At 41.0% G+C, this 22932-nt stretch overlaps 1 protein-coding gene across 2 annotated transcripts in view; it reads left to right on the plus strand.

Annotated features, from left to right (window-relative positions):
- Positions 1-22932, plus strand: part of CD226 (CD226 molecule) — a 105862-nt gene that overhangs the window by 78088 nt on the left and 4842 nt on the right. Inside the window, exon 5 of one of the 2 annotated variants that reach the window (XM_002713640.6) lies at positions 19389-19488. The exons of the other annotated variant lie outside the window; for it this stretch is intronic. Within the exon in view, the coding sequence (XP_002713686.4) occupies positions 19389-19488 (100 nt within the window). The remainder of the gene's footprint in view (positions 1-19388; positions 19489-22932) is intronic. 2 annotated transcript variants of the gene reach the window in all.

Genomic DNA, 22932 nt, shown 5'->3' on the forward strand with positions numbered 1-22932 from the left:
AGTTTGAGAAGAATTGGAGTTAGTTCTTCTTTAAATGTCTGGTAGAATTCAGCAGTGAATCCATCCGGTCCTGGGCTTTTCTTTGTTGGGAGGGCCTTTATTACTGTTTCAATTTCTGTCTCAGTTATGGGTCTGTTCAGGTTTTCTGTGTCTTCCAGGTTCAATTTAGGTAGGTTGCATGTGTCCAGGAATCTATCCATTTCTGATAGATTTTCCTGTTTGCTGGCATACAAGTCCTTGTAGTAATTTCTGATAATTCTTTTTATTTCTGAGGTGTCTGTTGTTATGTTTCCTTTTTCATCTCTGATTTTATTGATTTGGGTCTTTTCTTTTTTTAGTTAGTTGGGCCAATGGGGTGTCAATTTTGTTTATTTTTTCAAAAAACCAGCTCCTCGTTTGGCTGGTTTTTTGTAATTTTTTTTTTTTGGATTCAATCCTGTTGATTTCTTCTCTGATTTTAATTATTTTTCTTCTCCTACTAGTTTTGGGTCTGGTTTGCTGTAGATTTTCTAGACCCTTGAGATGCATTGAAAGCTCATTTATTTGGTGCCTTTCCAATTTCTTGATGTAGGCACCTACTGACATAAGCTTTCCTCTTAACACTGCTTTTGCTGATCCCATAAGTTTTGGTATGTCGTGCTGTTACCCTCATTTACTTCCAGAAAATTTTTGATTTCTCTTTTAATTTCTTCTATGACCCATTGTTAATTCAGGAGCATGTTGTTCAATCTCCATGTGTTTGCATATGCTTTAGGGATTCCTGATTGCTAATTTCAAACTTCATTCCTTTATGGTCTGAGAAGCTGCATGGTATGATTCTAATTCTTTTGGATTTGCTGAGACATGCTTTATGGCCTAGTATGTGGTCAATCTTAGTGAAGGTTCCATGTACTGCTGAGAAGAATGTAAATGCTTTCTGTGTTGGATGAAAAGCTCTGTAGATATCTGTTAGATCCATTTGGGCTATAGTGTCAATTAAATCTACTGTCTCCTTGTTGATCTTCTGTCCTGTTTATCTGTCTGTTTCTGAGAGTGGAGTATTGAAGTGCCCCAGTACTATTGTATTGGGGTCTAAGTCTCCCTTTAAGTCCCTTAACAAATCTTTTAAATAAACCAGTGCCCTGTAATTAGGTTCATATACATTGATAATCGTTATATCTTCCTGCTGAATTGATCCCTTAATCATTATATAGTGCCTCTCTTTGTCTTTCTCAACAGTTTTTGTGTTAATGTTGTTTGATATTAAGATGGCTACGCCCACTCTTTTTTCATTTCTGTTGGCATGGTATATCTTTTTCAAACCTTTCACTTTCAGTCTGTATGCATCTTTGTTGGAAAGATGTGTTTCTTGTAAGCAGCAAATAGATGGGTTTTGTTCCTTAACCCAATTAGCCAATCTGTGTCTTTTAACTCTACAGTTCAGGCCATTAACATTCAATGTGACTATTGATAAGTAGTAACTTTGCCCTGCCATTTGCCAAAGATAAGTTCTAATGTATGCTTTGAATTTCCTGTGATCTTTTGCTGTGAAGTTTCCCTCCTTTACCTTCTTTCATATTGATGACCGTGTTTCTGTGTTTCTGTGTGTAACACATGTTTAAGCATCTTTTGCAGGGCTGGACGAGTGGCGACAAATTCTTTCAATTTCTGTTTGCTATGAAAGGTCTTTATTTCACCTTCATTCACAAATGACAGCTTTGCAGGATATAATATTCTGGGCTGGCAGTTTTTCTATCTTAGTACCTGGGCTATGTCTCGCCATTCCCTTCTAGCTTGTAGGGTTTCTGATGAGAAGTCTACTGTGAGTCTAATTGGAGATCCTCTGAGAGTAATCTGACATTTTTCTCTTGCACATTTTAGAATTCTTTCTTTTTGTTTCACTGTGGTGAGTTTGATTACAACATGTCATGGTGAGGATCTCTTTTGGTCATGTTTACTAGGGGTTCTATGAGCTTCCTGTACTAGGATGTCTCTGTCCTTCTCCAAACCCGGGAAGTTCTCTGCAAGTATCTCACTATAAAGGCCTTCTAATCCTTTCTCCCTCTCCATGCCTTCAGGAACTCCTAGAATCCGAATGTTGGGTTTTTTAATAGTATCCTGTAGATTCCCAATAATATTTTTTAGATTTCTAATTTCCTCTTCTTTTCTTTGGTCTGACTGTATCCTTTCCTGTTCTCTGTCTTCTAAGTCCGATATTCTCTCTTCTGTTTCACTGACTCTGTTTTTAAGGCTCTCTAATGTTTTTGTCATTTGATCTAATGAGTTCTTCATTTCATTTAGATTTCTCTTCACTATCACACTTTCCTGTTCTCCTAGTTTCTGTGTTTCATTTTGATTCCTCCTTAAGATTTCATTTTCTCGAAGGAGATTTTTTATCCTGTCCAGTAAGGAATTCCGTAGCTCAAGCATTTGTTTTTGAAAACTTCTAATTATTCTTATCTTAAATTTTTTGAAATCCGTATCTTGCATTTCTTCCATATCATCATCTTCATAATCTTGGCTTGGGGTGTCTTGTTCATTTGGGGGTGTCATAATGTCTTCCTTATTCTCGTTTCCTCAGTTTTTATGTTTGTTGCTTGGCATTGTGGGGATATCTTTGGATTCTTCTTCCCTCGCTGTGGTGTTTTTTCTTGTTATACTATGACTGTGTTAAGTGGACTGTCTGCTTTTGATGGAGCCTTAGAGGCTTGATATGGGTGTGGCCTGAGAGCTCTGTTTGGTTCCTCAGTGTTAAGGGTGTGCCAAAGGTGACACTCCCAGGTTAGGCGTGGTAAATATCTCTCTCTCTTTCTTTCTTTCTTTCTTTCTTTCTTTCTTTCTTTCTTTCTTTCTTTCTTTCTTTCTTTCTTTTTTTCTTTCTTTTCCTTCCTTCCTTCCTTCCTTCCTTCCTTCCTTCCTTCCTTCCTTCCTTCCTTCCTTCCTTCCTTCCTTCCTTCCTTCCTTCCTTCCTTTGATTCAAAAGGTAGTAATTCTGCACAGCTGAACGGAATTGGAGGTAGTTAGTAGGCGAATGATATACCCACAGGAGATAGAGATCGGAAGCTCTTTCCCAAGGACCACACAGGGAATCTGTTCTGCCCTCAGTGTGGGCTCCAATTCTCCTGCAGTCTCCCACTGTGTTGCCAGGTTTACCGAAATGTAGCGTCTCTGGAGAGTACTCACGTGAATTCTGTGAGTTCTCTCCCCCACCGTCTCTTTTTTCACAGTCTCAGTTCAGTAGCACCACAAATTCACAAGGTCCTAATCTCCTGTTAATTCATCCCCACCCCCGCCCCAAGTCAGGTTTTTCTGCTAGGCTGAAGGCTGGTGCAGACCTGAGGTCGCCCTGCTTATGATGTATGTCCAAAATGGCGCCTGCTCTTTGTCTTGCTTGCCTTTGAGAGGTGAGTGGAGAGAGAGAAACTCATGTCTGTATCAGTCACTTTTTTTTTCCTCTCTCTTCTAGTTAGCCTGGTGAACTTTTCCCCACGGGGTCGTTCCCTCTAGTCTCCTAGTCTCCTCTTTCCACTTGCCCGCCGGTGTCTTGGGCTATTGAGGTTTGGCTCACCTCGCGTTCCAGTGCTGGTGTGTTGAGTCTTCTGCTGGTGTCCCAAACTGTGGGCTCCCACGCTCTCCATGCAGGTCCACTGTGAATCACTAGTTCCGGAAGAGTTTCCTCTGCTGTTTCTTCCCCTACTCTTCCTTGAACCTGCAGTATCTCCACTGTTATTAAACTGTCTCTTCCCGGACTATCAGTGTGCTCCCTTCCTATTCCGCCATCTTGCCATTACACCAGATCTCTTAATTCCATTTTCCCACAAACTATTTGAAGTCCTTTGTACATTAAGAAAACAGGTTACTTTGCTTTTATGTTGACTGTTGTCTTCCTTCATCCAGTGAATAGAGGTATCAGTTTTGCAGTTTGTTTCTGGGGATTTTTAAATATCACTGGCTCCTTTAGAAAAGGAGATATCAGATGGATAATTAAACTCAACAGATCCTATTTATTATACACAGGTATTGGTTTTCATATGTTTTGTGAGGCACATAGTGAGTTTTATGCATGAAATGATCTAAAGTGGAAAAGAATACACCTGCAAATAGCCTAAAGGTTGCTGAAAAGACCTGTGTGACATTTGAAACACATTTATACCATATTGTTGGAATTTTGAGGTTTTCTAAGAACTCCCAGGAAAAATTTACAAGTAGGAGATGTATGAATTAGGTGTCACAGGGCTTTGTCTTGGCTGCTTGGGTAAACATATATACAGTGCTTCTATATGTGCCAGGCGCCATTCTAAAAATTTATGTATACTCATTTTCTTCTCACAACTCTTTTATTCTCCTACTTTTTACAGATGAGATATATGAGCCTTTAAGTAACTCATTCTGTGCTCTGTGGTGGAGGAGCTGGGATTCAGAGTCCAGCAGACTGGTTTCAGGGTTCTTGCGTTTAACCTCTATACTATATTTCTGCTCCAAGTGGATGAAAAATGCCATTGTTATCAACAGTTCCCTCACAACAGAAGCTGGTGACTGTAGAATTACAGAGTCTTGTTTTCTTACTTTTAGGATGTTTTTATAAATAATATGTTTTAAGCTGAACCACATGAAGAACAAGTGCAGACTAAAGAATGGGAACATGATTTCCCACAACTTTCTTCCAGCTCTGGTTACCTCAACTCATTCAAGGGGCCACATCATTACAGGTGTGCTATGGAGACATTCTTCTCTACTGACTTCTCATGGGCATTTGTGTATCACAGACTTGTGTGATGCAGGGTTTCCATGCAGAAATATGAGGGGTAAGCAAAGTCAGGTAGCAGGTGTTAGGGTCTGGAGGGGAGGTGCTGGTTGAAGTGGAATCCACACCAGAAACAGATTAAGGGATGCTATGATCAGAGTGTGTAACCTCGAAGTTCATGTGTTACAGGTGTAGTCCCCAGTGCAACAGTGTTGGGACCTTTAAGGGGTAATTAGATTTGCTTGTGCTTTTCTAAAAGATTTTGTTTACTTATTTGAGAGGTGGAGTTACAGAGATGGAGAGACAGAAAGGTCTTCCATCTGTATGGTTCACTCCCTAGATGGCTGCAACGGCCAGAGCTGGGCCCATCCAAAGCCAGGAGCCAGGAGCTTCTTTCAGGTCTTCCATGTGGGTACAGGGGCCCAAGGACTTGGGCCATCTTCTACTGCTTTTCCAAGTGATAGCAGAGAACTGGGTCAGAAGAAGAGCAGCCGAGACTAGAACTGGCACCCATATGGGATGCCAGCGCTGCAGGCAGAGGATTAACCTACTGTGCCACACAGTGTCAGCCCTGTTAATTAGGTTTTGAGAACTCAAACTTCATGCAAAGATTAAAGCTGTCATCTCAGGAATAGGTTAGTTTTCACCAGAGTGGGTTACTGATGGAAGAATGAGTTTGGCACGCTTTCTCTCTCTCCCCCTCTCCCTCTCCCCCAATCCTCCCCCTCTCCCTCTCTCCCTCTCCCTCTCTCCCCCTCTCCCCCTCCCCCCCCTCTCCCTCTCTCCCTCTCCCCCTCTCCCTCTCTCTCTCTCCCTCCCCCTCTCCCCCTCCCCCCTCTCCCTCTCTCCCTCTCCTTCCCCCTCTCCCTCTCCCTCCCCCTCTCTCCCTCTTCCCCTCTCCCTCTCTCCCTCCCCCTCCCCCTCTCCCTCCCCCCTCCCTCTCTCCCTCTACCTCCCCCTCCCCCTCTCCCCCTCTCCCTCTCTCACTCATCCCTTCTTCCTCTCCCTCTCCCCTCCCTCCCCCCTCCCCCCTCTCCCTCTCTCCCTCTCCCCCTCTTCCTCTCCCCCTCCCTCTCTCCCTCTTTCCCTCCCTCTCTCCCTCCCCCTCTCCCTCTCTCCCTCTCCCTCCCCCTCTCCCTCCCTCTCTCCCTCCCCCTCTCCCTCTCTCCCTCTCCCTCCCCCTCTCCCTCTCCCTCCCCCTCTCCATCCCCCCTCTCCCTCTCTCCCTCTACCTCCCCCTCTCCCTCTCTCTCTCCCTCTCCTTCCCCCTCTCCCTCTCCCTCTCTCCTTCTCTCCCTCTCCCTCTCCCTTTTCCTCTCCCTCTCTCCCTTTCTCTGCATGTGTCTGTCACCCACTCATTCTCACCCTCTCTTGCCCTTCCTTCTCCTACCATGGGATGATGTAACAAGAAGGCCCTCATCAGAAGCCTGCTGTTTGATAGTGTGCTTCTCAGCCTCCAGTACCATGAGGCAAATTTCTGTTCATTATAAATTGTCTGGTAGGTGGTATTCTATTCCAGCAGCAGAACACAGATGAAAGCAGGGGATAGGAGTAGCCTCTGGGCAAAGGCGATCCAAGTTCTTGCTGGAGAGTTCAGGTGAGAGCTCAGCTGGTACATGCATCCTGGGTATTGTAAAGCACCTGCTGCCATCCCTTTGCGAGTTCCTCCACAAGATTCTCTCCTTATGAAAAAGTCTGTTCCCTTGAACAAGTTCCCAGGAATCTGCTAGAATTCCCACCCATACTCTGCCTTCTTTTTATTTTTATTTAATTTTGTAAGATTTGCTTTTATTTATTTGAAAGGCAGAATTACAGAGGAAGGGGGTGGAAAGAGAGAGAAACAATCTTCCATCTGCTGGTTCACTCCCCAAATGGCCTTAACTGCCAGGGCTGTGCCAGGCTGAAGCCAGGAGCCTAGTGCTTCTTCCAAGGTCTCTCATGTAGGTGCAGAGGTCTAAGCACTTGGGCCATCTTCTGCTGCTTTCTCAGGTGCATTAGCAGGGAGCTGGATCAGAAGTGGAGCAGCTAAGATTCCAAACAGTGCCATATGGGATGCTAGCATTGCAGGCTGCAGCTTTACTCGCTATGACACAATGCTGTCCCCGCCCCCACCCCTGCCTTCTTTTTAAAGATCCTTCCTTCACCTTCTTCTCAAATCCTGCTTTCCTCTTGTTTTTGTACAATATACTTTAATGATTTAATGACTATTAAAATGAAAGCTGAAAAACTAGCAATCAGAATACTCATTCATCTATCGCTGGAGACACCAAGGGCTTTTTTTTTTTTTTTTTTTTTTTTGACAGGCAGTGTGGACAGTGAGAGAGAGAGAGAGAGAGAGAGAAAGGTCTTCCTTTTCCGTTAGTTCACTCCACAATGGCCGCTGCGGCCGGTGCACCGTGCTGATCCGAAGCCAGGAGCCAGGTGCTTCTGGTCTCCCATGTGGGTGCAGGGCCCAAGGACTTGGGCCATCCTCCACTGCACTCCCGGGCCACAGCAGAGAGCTGGACTGGGAGAAGAGCAACCGGGACAGAATCCGGCGCCCCGACTGGGATTAGAACCTGGGGTGCCATCGCAGTAGGCAGAGGATTAGTCTATTGAGCAGCGGCGCCAGCACCAAGGGCTTAACCTCCAGAATCTCCCAAGAAAAAACAAATTTATTATCTAATTAATGCATTATGAATACGTTTATTCTGTCAGATTTGTGTAATTCTACATTGTGTAGCTAAATATATAAAATACTTAAATGGTTCGGTGTTCTCAATGGGTTTCTTACTGCAAAATGTGGACAGCAGGTTGTTTATCATTGTTTCAGGAGAGTATTTGAAATATTTCCTAGTATATACTTGAGGATAAGGATAATAGTAACAATGTAATATAGAATTATATCTCAATTAACAGCAGGAATAGCAACAACGTGCTGAGGAAGTAAAATTAGAAACAACTACTCCACAAAGGTAGAAGAGAATCACTTTTATTGTAGACTATGCATTAAATCATAATGCACTATATATCACAGGCAATCCACCAAGAGATAGCAAAAGCAAAAGGAAATCTCGCCATCTAATATTCCAATAGATACTATTAACTACACATGTGTTCTAAGGGTAAGTGGTAACAATACAAGGCTTGATACACATTTGTCCTATGTTGTTCATCTTAGATTCACTTGGTCATTGGGGTGACCATCATTTTAGCTAATTACCTTTGCCCAAAGGAAAAGCAAACTTCTCATGTCTTTATGACAGGAGGTGGTTTTGCACCTTGGAGTCGTGCCTGCAGAAGAGGGGCTGTAACCCTCCCATGGAAACTGGGAAGTGGGGGCTCTGTCTTACACAACAGCTACATCTAAGGGATGAGAAGGCATTTCTCAGTCATAAAGCTGACCAAGGATTATTTAGCTTTTTAAAATATTTACACTTGTTTCAAAGGATCAAAGAGAGACAGATAATAAATTTCCCATTTGGTCTAGAAAGAGAGAGGGAAGAGAAGACAACTGGAAGGCTTCCCGAGCTCTCCAGGGAGTTGTATCTGGTGGAGTAGAGCAGTGCTTCTCGAAGCCATTTATGTGGAACGGCAGCATCGGAACCATCTGGTGTGGATTTCCAGCCCTTGACCACAAGTCTATGGAACAGAGTGACTTTTAGGAAAGCTTCAAGTTGTTACTCTGAACACTTGAAGTTGAGTCTTAGAGTAGGAGACTAGCCAAAGCTACTCCTGTTTACTTTTATTTCTAGGATCCTAGTACTTATTTTATCATATTTGAACAAAATCATTAATTAGAAATCAAATCACAAATCCATGATAGCCAATGAGGTAGATTCAACAAGCTCTATCTTGGATAAGCTTAATTATTTTTTTTTTAAATTTTTTATTTAGTAAATATAAATTTTCAAAGTACAGTTAATGGATTACAATGGCTTCCCCCCCTTAATTTCCCTCCCACTCACACCCCTCCCATCTCCCGCTCCCTCTCCCATTCCATTCACATCAAGATTTATTTTCAATTATCTTTATATACAGAAGATCAATTCAGTATATATTAAGTAAAAATTTCATCAGTTTGCACCCACACAGAAACACAAAGTGTAAAATACTGTTTCAGTACTAGTTATAGCATTACTTCACATTGTACAACACACTAAGGACAGAACACACTATGGGAAATGGTGACTTGATCAGCATAGCCCTGACTGTTAATGAACAACTTAATACATTATCCCTCTTAGTAGTTTTTTTGTCTGTTCTACTTAATATGATTGGTTTAATTCTGTAATTAATACACAGTTATTCTTAAGTGTTGAAAATTAACTTAAATGTGATCCCTGTTAAACATAAGAGTGGGGATAAGAGAGGGAAGAGATGTATAATTTGGGACATGCTCAAGCTGACTTGCCCCAAATGGTAGAGTTAGAAACATACCAGGGGATTCCAATTCAATCCCATCAAGGTGGCATGTACCAATGCCATCTCACTATTCCAAGTGATCAATTTCAGTTCACAATTGATCATAATGAAAGGACTAAGAGTCAAAGGGAGCACATAAACAAGTCTAGTACCTGCTAACACTAACCGATGGAATAAATAAAGGGGAGAGTGATCCAACATGGGAAGTGAGATACTCAGCAGACTCATAGAATGGCAGATGTCCTAAATAGCACTCTGGCCTCAGAATCAGCCCTAAAGGCATTCAGAGCTGGCTGAAAAGCCCATGAGAGTATTTCAGGCATGGAAAGCCAAGACACTCTGGCAAAAGATCTCTGCGAGTGAGATCCCAGTGGAAAGAACAGGTCTTCAAAGAAGGAGGTACCTTTCTCAGAAGGGAGGAGAGAACCTCCACTTTGACTATGACCTTGTCTAAACAAGATAAGAATCGGAGAACTCAGAGGGCTTCCATAGCCTTGGAAACTCATGACCGGAGCATAGGGAGACTACTGATGCCATAGACAGGAGTGTCAATTGGTAAAGTCAACAACAGGAGTCACTGTGCACTTACTCCTCATGTAGGATCTCTCTCCTTAATGTGCTGTGTATTGAGATTTAATGCTATAACGAGTACTCAAACAATATATTTCACTTTGTTTTTTTATGGGGGTGCAAACTGTTGAAATCTTTACCTAATGTATACTAAACTGATCCTCTGTAAAAAAAAAAAAAATTGTCAACTCCCAACTTGACTCTCACTGGGATTAAACATGACAATAGGTCTGATCTGATTTCATCATCATTTAAAAAAAATCATCTATTATTTTTCACTTCTTGTTTTTGTGTGAGCAAACTGTTGAAATCCTTACTTAATGTATACTAAGCTGATCTTCTGTATATTAAGATAATCGAAAATGAATCTTGATGTGAATGGAAGGGGAGAGGGAGTGGGAAAGGGGAGGGTAGTGGGTGGGAGGGACGGTATGTGGGGGAAGCCATTGTAATCCAAAAGCTGTACTTTGGAAATTTATATTCATTAAATAAAAGTTAAAAAAAAAAAGGAAAGCTTAATTATTTTAAATTTATCTGACAGGTAGAGTTATAGATAGAGAGACAGAGAGAAAGGATAAGTTTAATTTTAATATGCATCATGTACACAGTCTCACTTTTGAGTCATAAAATGTCTTTCAATCCTGATTGGGTTTATTTACTCTTAGAGATCTGTTTTTTTTTTTGTTTTGTTTTGTTTTGTTTTTGTTTTTGTTTTTGTTTTAGGATTTATAATTTATTTGAAAAGCAGTCACAGAGGGAGAGGGAGAGGCAGGGACAGAGAGCTTATATTCACTGGTTCATTCCTCAAATTCCTGCAATGGCTGAAATCAAGAGCCAGAAACTGAATCCAGGTATCTAACGTGGGTGGCAGGAATCCAATTACTTGAGACATCACCACTGCCTCCCAGGGTCCATGTTCGCAGAAGCTGGAGTCAGGAGCTGGAGTTGGTACTGAGCCCTGGTACTCTGATTTGGAACATGGGTATCTTAACCACTAGGCTAAGTACCCACCATGGCTGTGATTTATTACCTGCAGCAAAAGGACCCACAGTAAAATCAGCAAAAGAAAAAAGCTCCTGGGCCGAGTCGGAGGGACTGACTCATACCAAGAGAAAAGCAGGTATTTAGCATAAATAAGCCCTATAAACTGTTGGGACACAATAAAGTACTTGGTCAGTTGGATAGTCATAGGAAGACTTCAAAAATCCAAGTTTCCCCTTGCCAGCTGGGAGCCAACCTTGGAAACATGTGGTTCAAAGGATTACAGGCCCCAGGTCACTAGTTGTACTTTGTACAAGAATTTACTAGGAAAATGAGCAAAATACACAGTTTTTGACATTCTCAGTTATGGTGTTTCTATACAGTTTCATTTTCAATAGTGTGTTTCAATAAAAATTGAGGTAATTGCTCAACAGGTATAACAGAAGTCGAGGATATAGTTGGGTAAAATGATGAAGCAGTTAATAAAATGGATTCGGTCTTGACATTTTTCTCAATGAATGTACCAAATCAGAGACAGTCACCATCCCTTTGTCCTCCTCTGTGGACTTTAAATACCCTTGCCCTACACCAACTGCTGTCAATGCCATAGCCATTACTGGCCTTATGCTGCCAGTAAATGGTACAGTCATCTCATGTTATGTAGGCAGAACTCTGCCTTGGATTGTGTCTTCCTAAACTGACAGAAAGTTTGAAAGTTCTTAGGTCATCTGGGGAACCCTTTTCTATCAGGAGAGGCAGATGGTGGGATCACTTGTACGTCCAGTTGGAAACTTGATTGGTTCTTTGATTGGTTTCTCTGATGACGAGAAACTTATTTAGGTGTTCTGTGTCTTGTGTTTCTCAGTTATAATCTGATGCTCTTATTTTGAGGAAGAGGAGTTGCTATTCCCTCAGAAGAAGGATGAGTGGTTCATGTCATGGTCTTTTAATCCTCTGAAAAGCATTTATTTCCTAGGACCTTCTTGTTATGAAATGAGGAAAGGTTTCTAACATACAATTAATATAAAACTGATTTACAGAAAGTTCACATTGAGAACTTGTAGTAATATTACCATATAAATACCCACTTCAGACATCCAGGAAAGATGGACACGCTTTGGGCGACCATCGTTTCTCATAGTTTTCCAAAGCTATCGTGATTCTAAAGACCTTCGCCCCTTCCCCAGGAAGGTGAATCCAGCCATGGGAGGGAGCATCCTCTTTTACATGTGACCACTTCAACATGACCTTTCAATGTGAAAAGATAGAAATAGTTATTTATTTAACCCTATTTTAAAGGTCTGTACAGCAAATGTAAGTGTATCTAGAACACGCTCTATTAAGAACATATGGTGCCTAAAATATTTAACAGCACCTCCATGTATTTTATTCAAATCCTTGAGCTACCTTAAAAAAAAAATCTAATGTATTAAGTGTCCTATGTGAGATCTTCCAGGAAAGAAATTGGAAGACAGGACTAGGCCACATGGCTTTCGTTCTCACTCCCTGGGTTTGCAACACACCAATGTCTAATCTGAGGTGAAGGCTGGCTATTTGTATCATACAGTGATCGAGCTGAATCAGGCACATCCACTCTGTGTGAACTCACTCACTGTGTCTAGCCCATCTGCACACAGAATGAGATCTAATATCCTCGCTCTTCTTTCTAATGAGGTAAGACAGCGAGAATCATTCTAACTGGTGCTGACTTGTCTTACCAGGGGCTGACTAGGGGCTTGGGATCTGAGCTCCTTTCCTAGAGAATTTTTTTCTTGGCCCAGTTATTTAAACTCTAACCTTCTCAGTTTCTTCACTCCCTAGTTCTACCTCAAACTCTAATAAAGGATAAACAATAGACATTACCTGTGGGGAGCAACTCGGACTATACTGTTACTGGAATTAAGACTTATTCTATGCATCTGCTCTCCCACAATATGGCGCTGGGAGAGAAGTAAACAGCTTCTGCACAGCTGCCTCCAGTTCAGCCAATAAACTGTAGGACTTGCTCCTGATTGGAGGAGAGCAGCGTACTCGGCGTGTGGGCAGCCGAGTTAGGATTGGTGGAGGAGGACTATAAAGGAGGAGAGAGACGGCAGGCACCAGGAACATCTAAGGGGAACACCTGTGCAGCCCCCGAGAGAGCCGGCCGGCGGTGTGCCGCTCCCCTGTGGAAGTGGGGAATGTGGCAGGGGGAACCGCCCTTCCACGGAGGTGGAAGGACCAGCAGCCAACCCGGGAAGGACCAGCAGCCAACCCGGGAAGAACCAGCAGCAAACCCGGGGAGGGCCGAGCAGACGAAAGAACAGCGCAGGGTCCTGTGTCGTTCCTCCATGAAGAGGGGGAGCGACAATTACCGACTGCTGTTGCCTGCCTGACTCTGAGGAAGAACCTGGCAGCTTTCTATCGTGAGCCATTTTTAGGGGTTTGCTGCTCATCCATAAATACTTGTCAATGGCAGAAATAGCCTGGAGGGTTGCAGGCCTGGAGTAAATTACTCATTTATAAATTTCACTGACTTCTTTAAATTGTTTTAACTGTATTTATCTTCTGTGACGGAAGGAAAAATAATGGCTTTATGGTTCAAGACATTTTTGTCCTCCTATGAATCAACACAACATTGGGATGTAAGTCAAAAAACTCAGCAAAAAAGTAGCTGCTAAAAACAGACAATAATTTTTCTTTCTTTAGGAGAAGGGCTTGAGAACTGACATTATTCAACCTAGAATCTATTAGTAGGACTTGAGGAAAAAAGGAAATATTTGAATTGTTTATTAACACCCCAGAAAGTTCATAACTACTTGCTTTTACTTTTTTTTTTCCAGCCATACAGGCCCCAGCAAAATGTATGATCACACAAGAGCCTGGGATAAAGTGACAGAGGGCAGAGTGGGAAGTAGTTTTGACTTAGGTTGGGTAGAACAGTCTAGATTGGGATGTCTTGGGACTGAATCCCTATCTGACCCCCAAGCTTTATCCAGATTGCTTAAGCAGAAATCTTTGTTTCAAGCCTGTTTTAAATTACCTAGGATTTTTCAAAACAATGAAATCAGTTATCAAATTTGTTTTTACCTACCATTCTATATCTATGGTACCAGGTACACAACAAACCTTGCAATATTATGTGTTGAAAAAATAAATAAATGGATCTGATTCCATCAGGCCAAACACTACTAGAAAAGGTTAAAAGTAGGTAACATGTTTTATATCAAATAGTGTATTTGAAATTTGGATTCATAATGGAGCAACATGACATAAACAGTCTTATTTCAATAGGATTCTACTTCTAAATTCATGTAATTTAGAGCACTATAAAGAATGTCATTATCATTCTTGGGAACTGAGTCTATTTCTAAAAAGAAAGTTTCTACATTCTACACTTAAAATACCAACCCTAAAGTTTGGTATAAATATCTGTTTTTTAAAAAACATTTATTTATTTTTTGAGAAGCAGAGTTACAGACAGAGAGAGGGAATACAGAGAGAAAGGTCTTCTATCCATTTGGTTCACTCCCCAAGTGGCTGCAACGGCCAGAGCTGGGCAGATCCAAAGGCAGGCGCTTCTGTGGGTCTCCCACATGGGTGCAGGGGCCCAAGCCCTTGGCCCATCTTCCACTGCTTTCCCAGGCCATTTGCAGGGAGCTGGATTAGAAGAGGAGCAGCTGCGACTTGAACCAGCGACCATATGCGATGCCAGTGCATCACCAGTGGAGGCTTAACCTTCTATGCCATAGCACCAGCCCCCAGTAATCTATTTTAATGCAGACTTTTTTCTTCACTAGTTTTTTCCTAATTCAAAAGTAACACATCATTTAGAAAACATAAAAAAGTATAAAGAAGCAATTAATTTTAAATAAAAAGTTTTAAAATATGTAGTTGTCAGATATAGACTGAGTATATTAAAGGTATACAACATGATGGTTTGATATACGTAAACATTGTGTAATGATTGCCACATTTTGTCAAGTTAGTACATCCATCCTAACCTATGTGTGCATTAGATGCCAACAACTTATTCATCTTACCACCAAAAGTTGAAACACTTTGGCCAATATCTCTTCATTTTCTACATTCTCTACTCCCCCCAACACTGGCAACCACTATTCTGCTCTCTGCTTTTATGCATTTGGCTTAAATACTCCATGATCTCACTTAGATAGGGAATCTATTTTGCTATGTCTGGTTTATTTCACTCAGAATAATAACCTTCAGGTATATCCATGCCATCATAAATGACAGAATTTCATTCCAAAAACCAAATGACTGATTTTAAAATGGGCAATGGGCTTGAATAGACATTTTTCAAAAGAAGACTAAAACTTGCTGAAAAATATATGAAAAGATGGTCATCATCAGTAGTCACAAGGAAATGCAAATCAAAACCATAATCAGACATCACTTCTAACCTGTTAGAATTTATGTAGCCATAAAGAAAAAAGATGATTATTGGTGAGGATATGGAGAAAATGGAACCCTTATACACTGTTGGTAGCAAGGTAAGTTAGTGCAGCTGTTGTGGAAAACAGAATGCAGGCTGATAAAAAATTGAAAATAGAGCTGCCTTATAACCCAACAATCCCTCTGTTGGATATATATATATATACAAAGGAAATGAAATTAATATCTTAAAAACATATCTTCACTCCTGTGTTCATCCAGCTTTGTTCACAGTGGTCAAGCTATGGAAACAGACTTAATACAGTCATAGTATAACAAGAAAAAAACACCACAGTGAGGGAAGAAGAATCCAAAGAATATCTCCACAATGCCAAACAACAAACACAGAAACCGAGGAAACAAGAACAAGGAAGACATTATGACACCCTCAAATGAACAAGACTCCCCAAGCCAAGATTATGAAGATGATGAGATGGAAGAAATGCAAGATAGGGATTTCAAAAATATATGATAAGAACAATTAGAAGTTTTCAAAAACAAATGGTTGAGCTGCAGAAGTCCTTACTGGACAAGATAGAAAATCTCCTTCGAGAAAATGAAGTCTTAAGGAGGAATCAAGATATGGAAACAACCTAAGTATCTATTAGCAGAAGAATGGATAAAGGAAATGTGAAATATAAGCCCAATGGGACATTTTTATGCCATGAAAGAGAAGGAAATCCTGTGGTGTGTGACTGCATGTGTGAACCTGGAAGACATCATGCTAAGGGGAAAAGCCAGACGCAGAAGACAAATCCCACATGATCTCACTTACATGTGGAATTGAGCTGAAACAAATATAAATGTGACACTTATGATTTGTCTCAGTTTCCCTTTGCAATGAAGTTTCTGAAAGAATGAGTAGGTCACATTTTGAGTTCCTTGTTTTTGTCTTTGTGCTTCTTTTTTTAAAAAAATTATTTCAGGTATACAAATTTCATATATTCAGATTTAGGAATATAGTAATATTTCCCACTCTACCCTCCTTCCCACCCACATTCCCACCATTCTTTCTCCTTCCTCTCCTATTTTTTTTTTTTTTTGACAGAGTGGACAGTGAGAGAGAAAGAGAGAGAGAGACAGAGAGAAAGGCCTTCCTTTTTCCCATTGGTTCACCCCACAATGGCCGCTGAGGCCGGCGCACCGTGCTGATCTGAAGCCAGGAGCCAGGAGCTTCTCCTGGTCTCCCATGTGGGTGCAGGGCCCAAGCACTTGGGCCATCCTGCACTGCACTGCCGGGCCACAGCAGAGAGCTGGACTGGAAGAGGAGCAACCGGGACAGAATCCGGTGCCCCAACTGGAACTAGAACCCCGTGTGCTGGCACCGCAGGCGGAGGATTAGCTTAGTGAGCCACAGTGCCGGCCCTCCTCTCCTATTCCCACTCTTAATTTTTACAGAGATGTATGTTCAATTTACTTTATATTCATAATATTAACCCTACACTAAGTAAAGAGTTCAACAAATAGTATGAAGGAAAAAACTGTTCTTCAACAGCAGAGACGAGGGCTGTAAATGATCATCGAATCTCAAAATGTCAATTTCAATCTACTACATTACATTTTAGGTCCTCTTAGTTACTACAAATCAGAGAAAACATATGGTATCTGTCTTTTTGGGACTGGCTTATATCACTAAGTATAGTGTTTCCTGTTGCATTTATTTTGTTGCAACAGATAGGATTTCATTTTTTTAACTGCTGAGTAGTATTCCATAATGTATTTATGCTATCATTTCTTTATCCAGTCATCAGTTAATGGACATCTGGGTTGATTATATATCTTGGCTATTGTGAATTGAACTGCAATTAATATTGTTTGGATAAATTCCCAGGAGTGAGATGTCTGGGTCATATGTGGGTCTATATTCAGCTTTCTGAGGTATTTCCATATTGCCTTCTACAGTGACTGCACCAGTTAACCTTCCCACCAACAGTGGATTAGGGAACCTTTTCCCTCACATCCTCACCAGAATTTATTGTTTGTTGATTTCTATATGAGAGGCATTCTTACTGGGGTGAGGTGAAACCTCTTTGTGGTTTTGATTTGCATTTCCCTGATGGCTAGTGATCCTGAACAATATTTCATGTGTCTGTTGAATTTGAATTTCCTCTTTTCAAAAATGTATGTTGAAGACCTTTGCCCATTTTTACTGGATTTTTTGTTTTGCTGTTGTTGAATTTCTTGAGCTCTTCATGGATTCTGGATATTAATCCTTCATCAGTTTCATAATTTACAAGTATTTTCTTCCAAAATAGTGCAGCTAAATATAGATTTTGAAAGGAGAAGAACAACTTGAGGGAAAAGTGGGGAACATTGGCTGAAAATGTGATTTTCAGGGTGCAATGGGATTCCAGACAGCCTGGAAATCATGGAACAAATGTCCAAGCTTCACTTTCAGTACACATTTCCCAAGTTGTGTTGTTGTCTCTCCTCTCCTTGTGAGGGGAGATTGGCACAATTCTTCCGAGAGAGAAAGAGAGAGAGAGAGCGAGCGAGCCATAAAGACAACCCTCAGCCTCCATTCAGTCCCCTGTGTTCCTGCAGCAGATACTGATGGGACTGCTTCTCCCTGGGATGCATCTCACAGCGGGCGGGCGAAGGGTGAAGTGTGCAGGGGGCTGGCTGGAGGAAGCAGCAAAGGCAAAATGATCTCTGTCCCCGCTGGGCTCGGGCTGTGCAGGCTGTGTCCTCTGGTTCATTGCTCTTGTGTACAGTGACTCATCAGATTCTTACCACAGTCTGTGATGTAATTTGAACTGTGTCATTGTCAACACTCGAGAGATGCAGAGAGAGACCTGTGCGTGGAAGCCTGAGGATTTGTCTGGAGGTCAGTCAGTTCAACGGTGAAAGGCCCAGGATAAAATTTCCACATTCCTCGTTGATTATAAATCTCATGTTCACTGAATTGGAATGGCATGTTTCTCCTGATTATTCTTTATCATTAACTCAAATTGAGTAAAATCAAGCAAAATTATCCTTATAAGCATCAGGGTTCTAGGCTTTTATGATAAATATACTTGATTTATCATTTTGTGCTATTTTGATAGTTTTTTAAAAAAATTTTTTTTGACAGGCAGAATGGACAGTGAGAGAGAGAGACAGAGAGAAAGATCTCTTTTTCCATTGGTTCACCCCACAATGGCTGCCACAGCTGGTGCGCTGCGGCCAGTGCACTGCATTGATCCGAAGGCAGGAGCCAGGTGCTTCTCCTGGTCTCCCATGAGGGTGCAGGGCCCAAGCACTTGGGCCATCCTCCACTGCCCTCCTGGGCCACAGCAGAGAGCTGGACTGGAAGAGGCGCAACCGAGACAGAATCTGGTGCCCTGACCGGGACTAGAACCCAGGGTGCCGGTGCCGCAGGATTAGCCTATTGAGCCGCGGTGCCGGCTGATAGTTTTTTTTTTTTTTTTAAGATTTTTATTTATTTATTTATTTATTTATTAAAGAGGTAGAGTTAGAGACAGTGAAAAGGAGAGAGAGAGAGAGAAAGGTCTTCCATCTGCTGGTTTATTCCCCAAATGGCCCAATGATCAGAGCTGAGCTCATCCTAGCCATGAGCCAGGAGTTTCTTCCAGGTCTCCCACGTGGGTGCTTGGGCCATTTTCCACTGCTTTCCCAGTCCATTAGTAGGGAACTAGTTGGGAAGAGGAGCAGCCAGGACTAGAACCGGGGATTCTGGCACTGCAGGCAGAGGATTAACCTACTGCACCACAGCACCAGCCCCAAATAGCTTTATTTTCTACAGAAGATTTGGCATTTGTGATGAGGGACTTAATGGAATCAAGCTGTAGCTATTGAAAATGTGCCCTTTTTATGAAGGTACTTAAAAAAGTACATGGGAAAGAAAATTAAAAGGTTATGTTTATTTTGGTGCAAAACATTTTTAAATATATGTATATTCTTTCCATAGTACACATTTCCCAAGAACTTTTTGGAGTCCCTCAGTATGCATGGATTTCAAAATTGTTTGCAATAAAATATACATCTCTTAATTTCATTTTCAACAAACTTTTTGAAATCTCCTTGTATTCTTACTCATCTTAAAGTGTTAAACCCAACTCAATCAAGAAACTAAAGAAGTCTGTAAGGATTCAAATATTCAGGAGACTCTAAAAGAAAACATCTTTTTCCTTTAGTTTATCTTATCTTTTGATTGTTCTCTTTGGTTTTCATTATTATGCTCTAATTATTAACATAAACTTTCTTCATTTTCCTATCTTTTTCCCCAGATTTAGTTAGATTCCTAATTCTTACTATATATATTTTTTTCTCCTAGGTAAAAGTGATATCCCATATGTCCATTTCGTGGCTGGAGGGACAGTTGTGTTGTTGTTTGTTATTCTAATTACCACCATCATTGTCATTTCTTACAACAGGTGAGTCGGATAACATCCTCTGAATGTTGTTTACCCTAAGTAATTCTAATGTTAGAGGTTCCCCATCCATAACTCAACAACTTATCAAGCTATCTTAGCATTTGCATACTCTTTAAAGTACTTTTCTTTCACAAAGAAGAAGTAGCACTGGTGATTTTACAGGGGGAGATCTGGAGCAGTCATGGAAGTTAGTAGGGGCTGACCATTCGCCCCTTTCCTCTGATACCTCTACATTCTCTCCTACCTCTGTCTGAGGTGGCTGTCACTGAGGGGTGTGTGTGTGCATGTGTGTGTGTGTGTTTGCATGAGGGAGGAAGAGAGAGGTTCAGAGAAGGGGAACAAGGTTTGTCAGTGACGGTGCCTTAATTTATTCATTCACCAAATATTCATTGTACAAAATGGTCAATAAAATGCAGTAATGTTCACATTCAAACAATGTAATTAAAGTGTTTATAGGTCTTCAGAAATAAGCAATCTATGTGCTATTATTAAGTATTATTGATGAAGAAGGGATTGGAAGGGGCTTCCATATAGATGGTGGTAGCTCTTGGGTTCTGCTAGAGTTTCCTGCCTTTTTCTGTCTTGTGGTACAGTTGCAAAATTTCTAGTATATTCTTGGTTGACCCTCTCTTCCTCCAGCTTTCCTATGTTCATCAGCCCACTTGTCTAGGTTTGTTGGACTTCTTAGCTATAACACATTGGGTTGGAATTACTGCTTATACAATGTTCCAACTGAAGTGCTATTTTAACCAGGGGGAGGGACTATGCTTTTGATTTTTTATATTTTATTCACATGGTATATTATAGACACTATTATGTATTTGTTTAGTAAATAAATATATTCATTTCCACTTTTCTCTCCCAGGAACATAAACACACACACACACACACACACACATATCTTTCAGTAGGATTTTCAGCACATTTTTCTATTTCATTTCCATACCTTTGCACTCTACCTCTGTGAAGGTTCTTATTACCACTCTTGACTTTAGTGATACTCAGCAGTCTGCTCTCCTGTTTTCAGATCTCCTGACTTTTCCTGGTTCCTCTTCTAAAAACTTAACTGAGCATGTCATTTGTCTGTTGGACACATTTCATCTTCTCACTGCGACTAGAGTCATCTTAAAACTCACTAACCTGTTTGTTGAGGCTACCCTACTTTCTGACCTAGCACAATATTTATTCATATTTTCTATCTAACTACAATGAATGTTGACAAATTTTGTTAAAACCACAACTTTTATTCTCTCAGCACACCCAAATCTCTTCCCATTTGTTATGCTACCAAAGTATGTTCCCTCATATGTGACCTTAGTCCTGTGCATCATTCAGTGTGCAGAGCACCTGTCCCCTCTCAGAGGTCTGTCCTCTCTCTGTGCCCCTGCAAATAGACATGATGTCACTCTCTAAATTCACCTTGTACTTTTCTATCTACTGCTACCCACATCCTGATTTGTATTTTACTCACTTTCATGCTTGTCTTCCCTTCTACAATATTTGTAATGGCAGGGATTCTATTGTATTCATTCTTAAGTGTTTGATAGCATTTAACACTAATCTGTCCAAATAATGGATGTTCAATAAGCATTTGTCTAATTAAATTGAAACACAAGACAGTTGTTTTACCTTTCTTGCCATGACAGGCTGCCCTCAAGTCTTTCCCTGCCCAGAAATTAGAAAATTGAAGTAAACAGCCAAGGGGTGATTGTCGCTGAAAATTTCTCTGCTGCTTCACCTTGGTTCGTAAAAAATGTGCTGAGGGCAGAGATGGCAGGAAGAGCACACAGGGACATGGGCAACATGACTAAGAGAGAGTGAGTGACAGAGCAGACCTCTGGAGGGTCACAGATGTTGGACATGATGGATTTTGCTTCATGAAAATGCATCATTTTTTATGTGAATACCTAAATTGAACTGCAGAGTACATTGTCCCACTTGGTTAAATATGATAGAAAGATTAGTGGACTTGAATGTATAATCATGCACGAACATCATGAAGGAAAAACCACTTATTCTTTCTACTTTGTAGCTAGTATCAATTTGTGGTTATTACTTCGCATGGAAATGTTCTGAAAAATTATCAAGGGCTTCAATAATGACCCTCAAACAATGTCCGACTATTTAAAAAAATCCTGCAGCTTTTGACGGGCTGGCTTGACTATCTTGCTTCACCCTCTGTGCCTAGCCTAGTGGCATAAGTGTCCTGCAACATCGGGAGCAGTTTATCTGTACTTGTTTTGTGTTGTTTTCATGTAAAGATAAGAACAACTACATGAGTAGATGAACATGGCCGGGAGAGGTGTACAGTACTGGTAGGTGTGAAAGGAGCCAAAATTTAAGCTATAGACTGACACTTTTGTTTGTAGGAAGAAATTTGGTGAGAAAAATGGTAGACATTTGTTAAATTAACACATAGAATAAGTAAGTAAATTAAGAAATAATTTGTTTAAGTAATAAATAAATGAAAAAAAACATGCCCACAGAATAGGTGAGATGATGTTGGCAGCTGAAAGGATTTCAGGGAGCCTAGAAGAGACAGGCAATGTCAACATCCATCACCCAAATAGCTGTTCCTTAGAGAGAGACACTACCTTGTTTTCAAGATTTCTGTAAAAGAATTGCAGCTTCATCTTTAAAGGAACCTGGCATTTTTGCATTTAGCCCATCTACTCTGTTGTTTAATGATAATCTTTTCTTTAGGAAGGTGAAACAGAAATAGTCACTGTCTCCCCATAACTATTCTCACACACAGAACTCGGACGCAGTGATTTCATCTCTGACATTCAGTTACAGTAGCTCACTTCCTCTTCTCTTGTGTTGTTTAATATTCTTGCTAAAGTTAAGTCGTCATAGGTTTCCTTGGCGCTGTGGAGAGTTGATTGAATGGGGTGGTTCCACATGGCCATTTGGCCTCAGCGAAGTGATTCCAGATGTAGAAAGTCCTGATTAGTGACGGGGCAGGGCAGTGGACTCAACTCCCAACACTGCCACTAATGAACCGTGCCAATTCACAAATTGTTCTTCCTCTCCATGCCTCGGTTTCCCAACCTGTTAAGTACAGATTCAAAGAAGTCTAAATAATCTGTATAGATGATGATAATACTGGCAGATTTTGTAAAGCTTAACTATATTATCATCGTCATCTAAGAAATCACAGTCATCACTTAAAAATATCTGAATTATGAAAAATATCTAAGTTTGAGGTTGAAGAAGGTGCCAAGCCATTTCTATAACAAACTATGAATTGTTATTTAGCAAGATCACTGAGATTAATTACTAATGAACACTGGCTGGATGTCACATAGTTGTCCTTACGGTCTGTGAGCACATGGAGAAGTTAGGGAAGATGAAAGAAGTTGAGGTCATTAGAATGTTAGATGTGTGCCTAAGGCAGTTGTGGACAGCCACTTTAATTGGAATATACTCTGAGGGTCTGGAAGG

Source organism: Oryctolagus cuniculus, chromosome 10 (assembly GCF_051225735.1).
Source record: "Oryctolagus cuniculus isolate XC-2025 breed Fujian yellow rabbit chromosome 10, ASM5122573v1, whole genome shotgun sequence".
In the NCBI taxonomy this organism is placed as follows: domain Eukaryota; kingdom Metazoa; phylum Chordata; class Mammalia; order Lagomorpha; family Leporidae; genus Oryctolagus; species Oryctolagus cuniculus.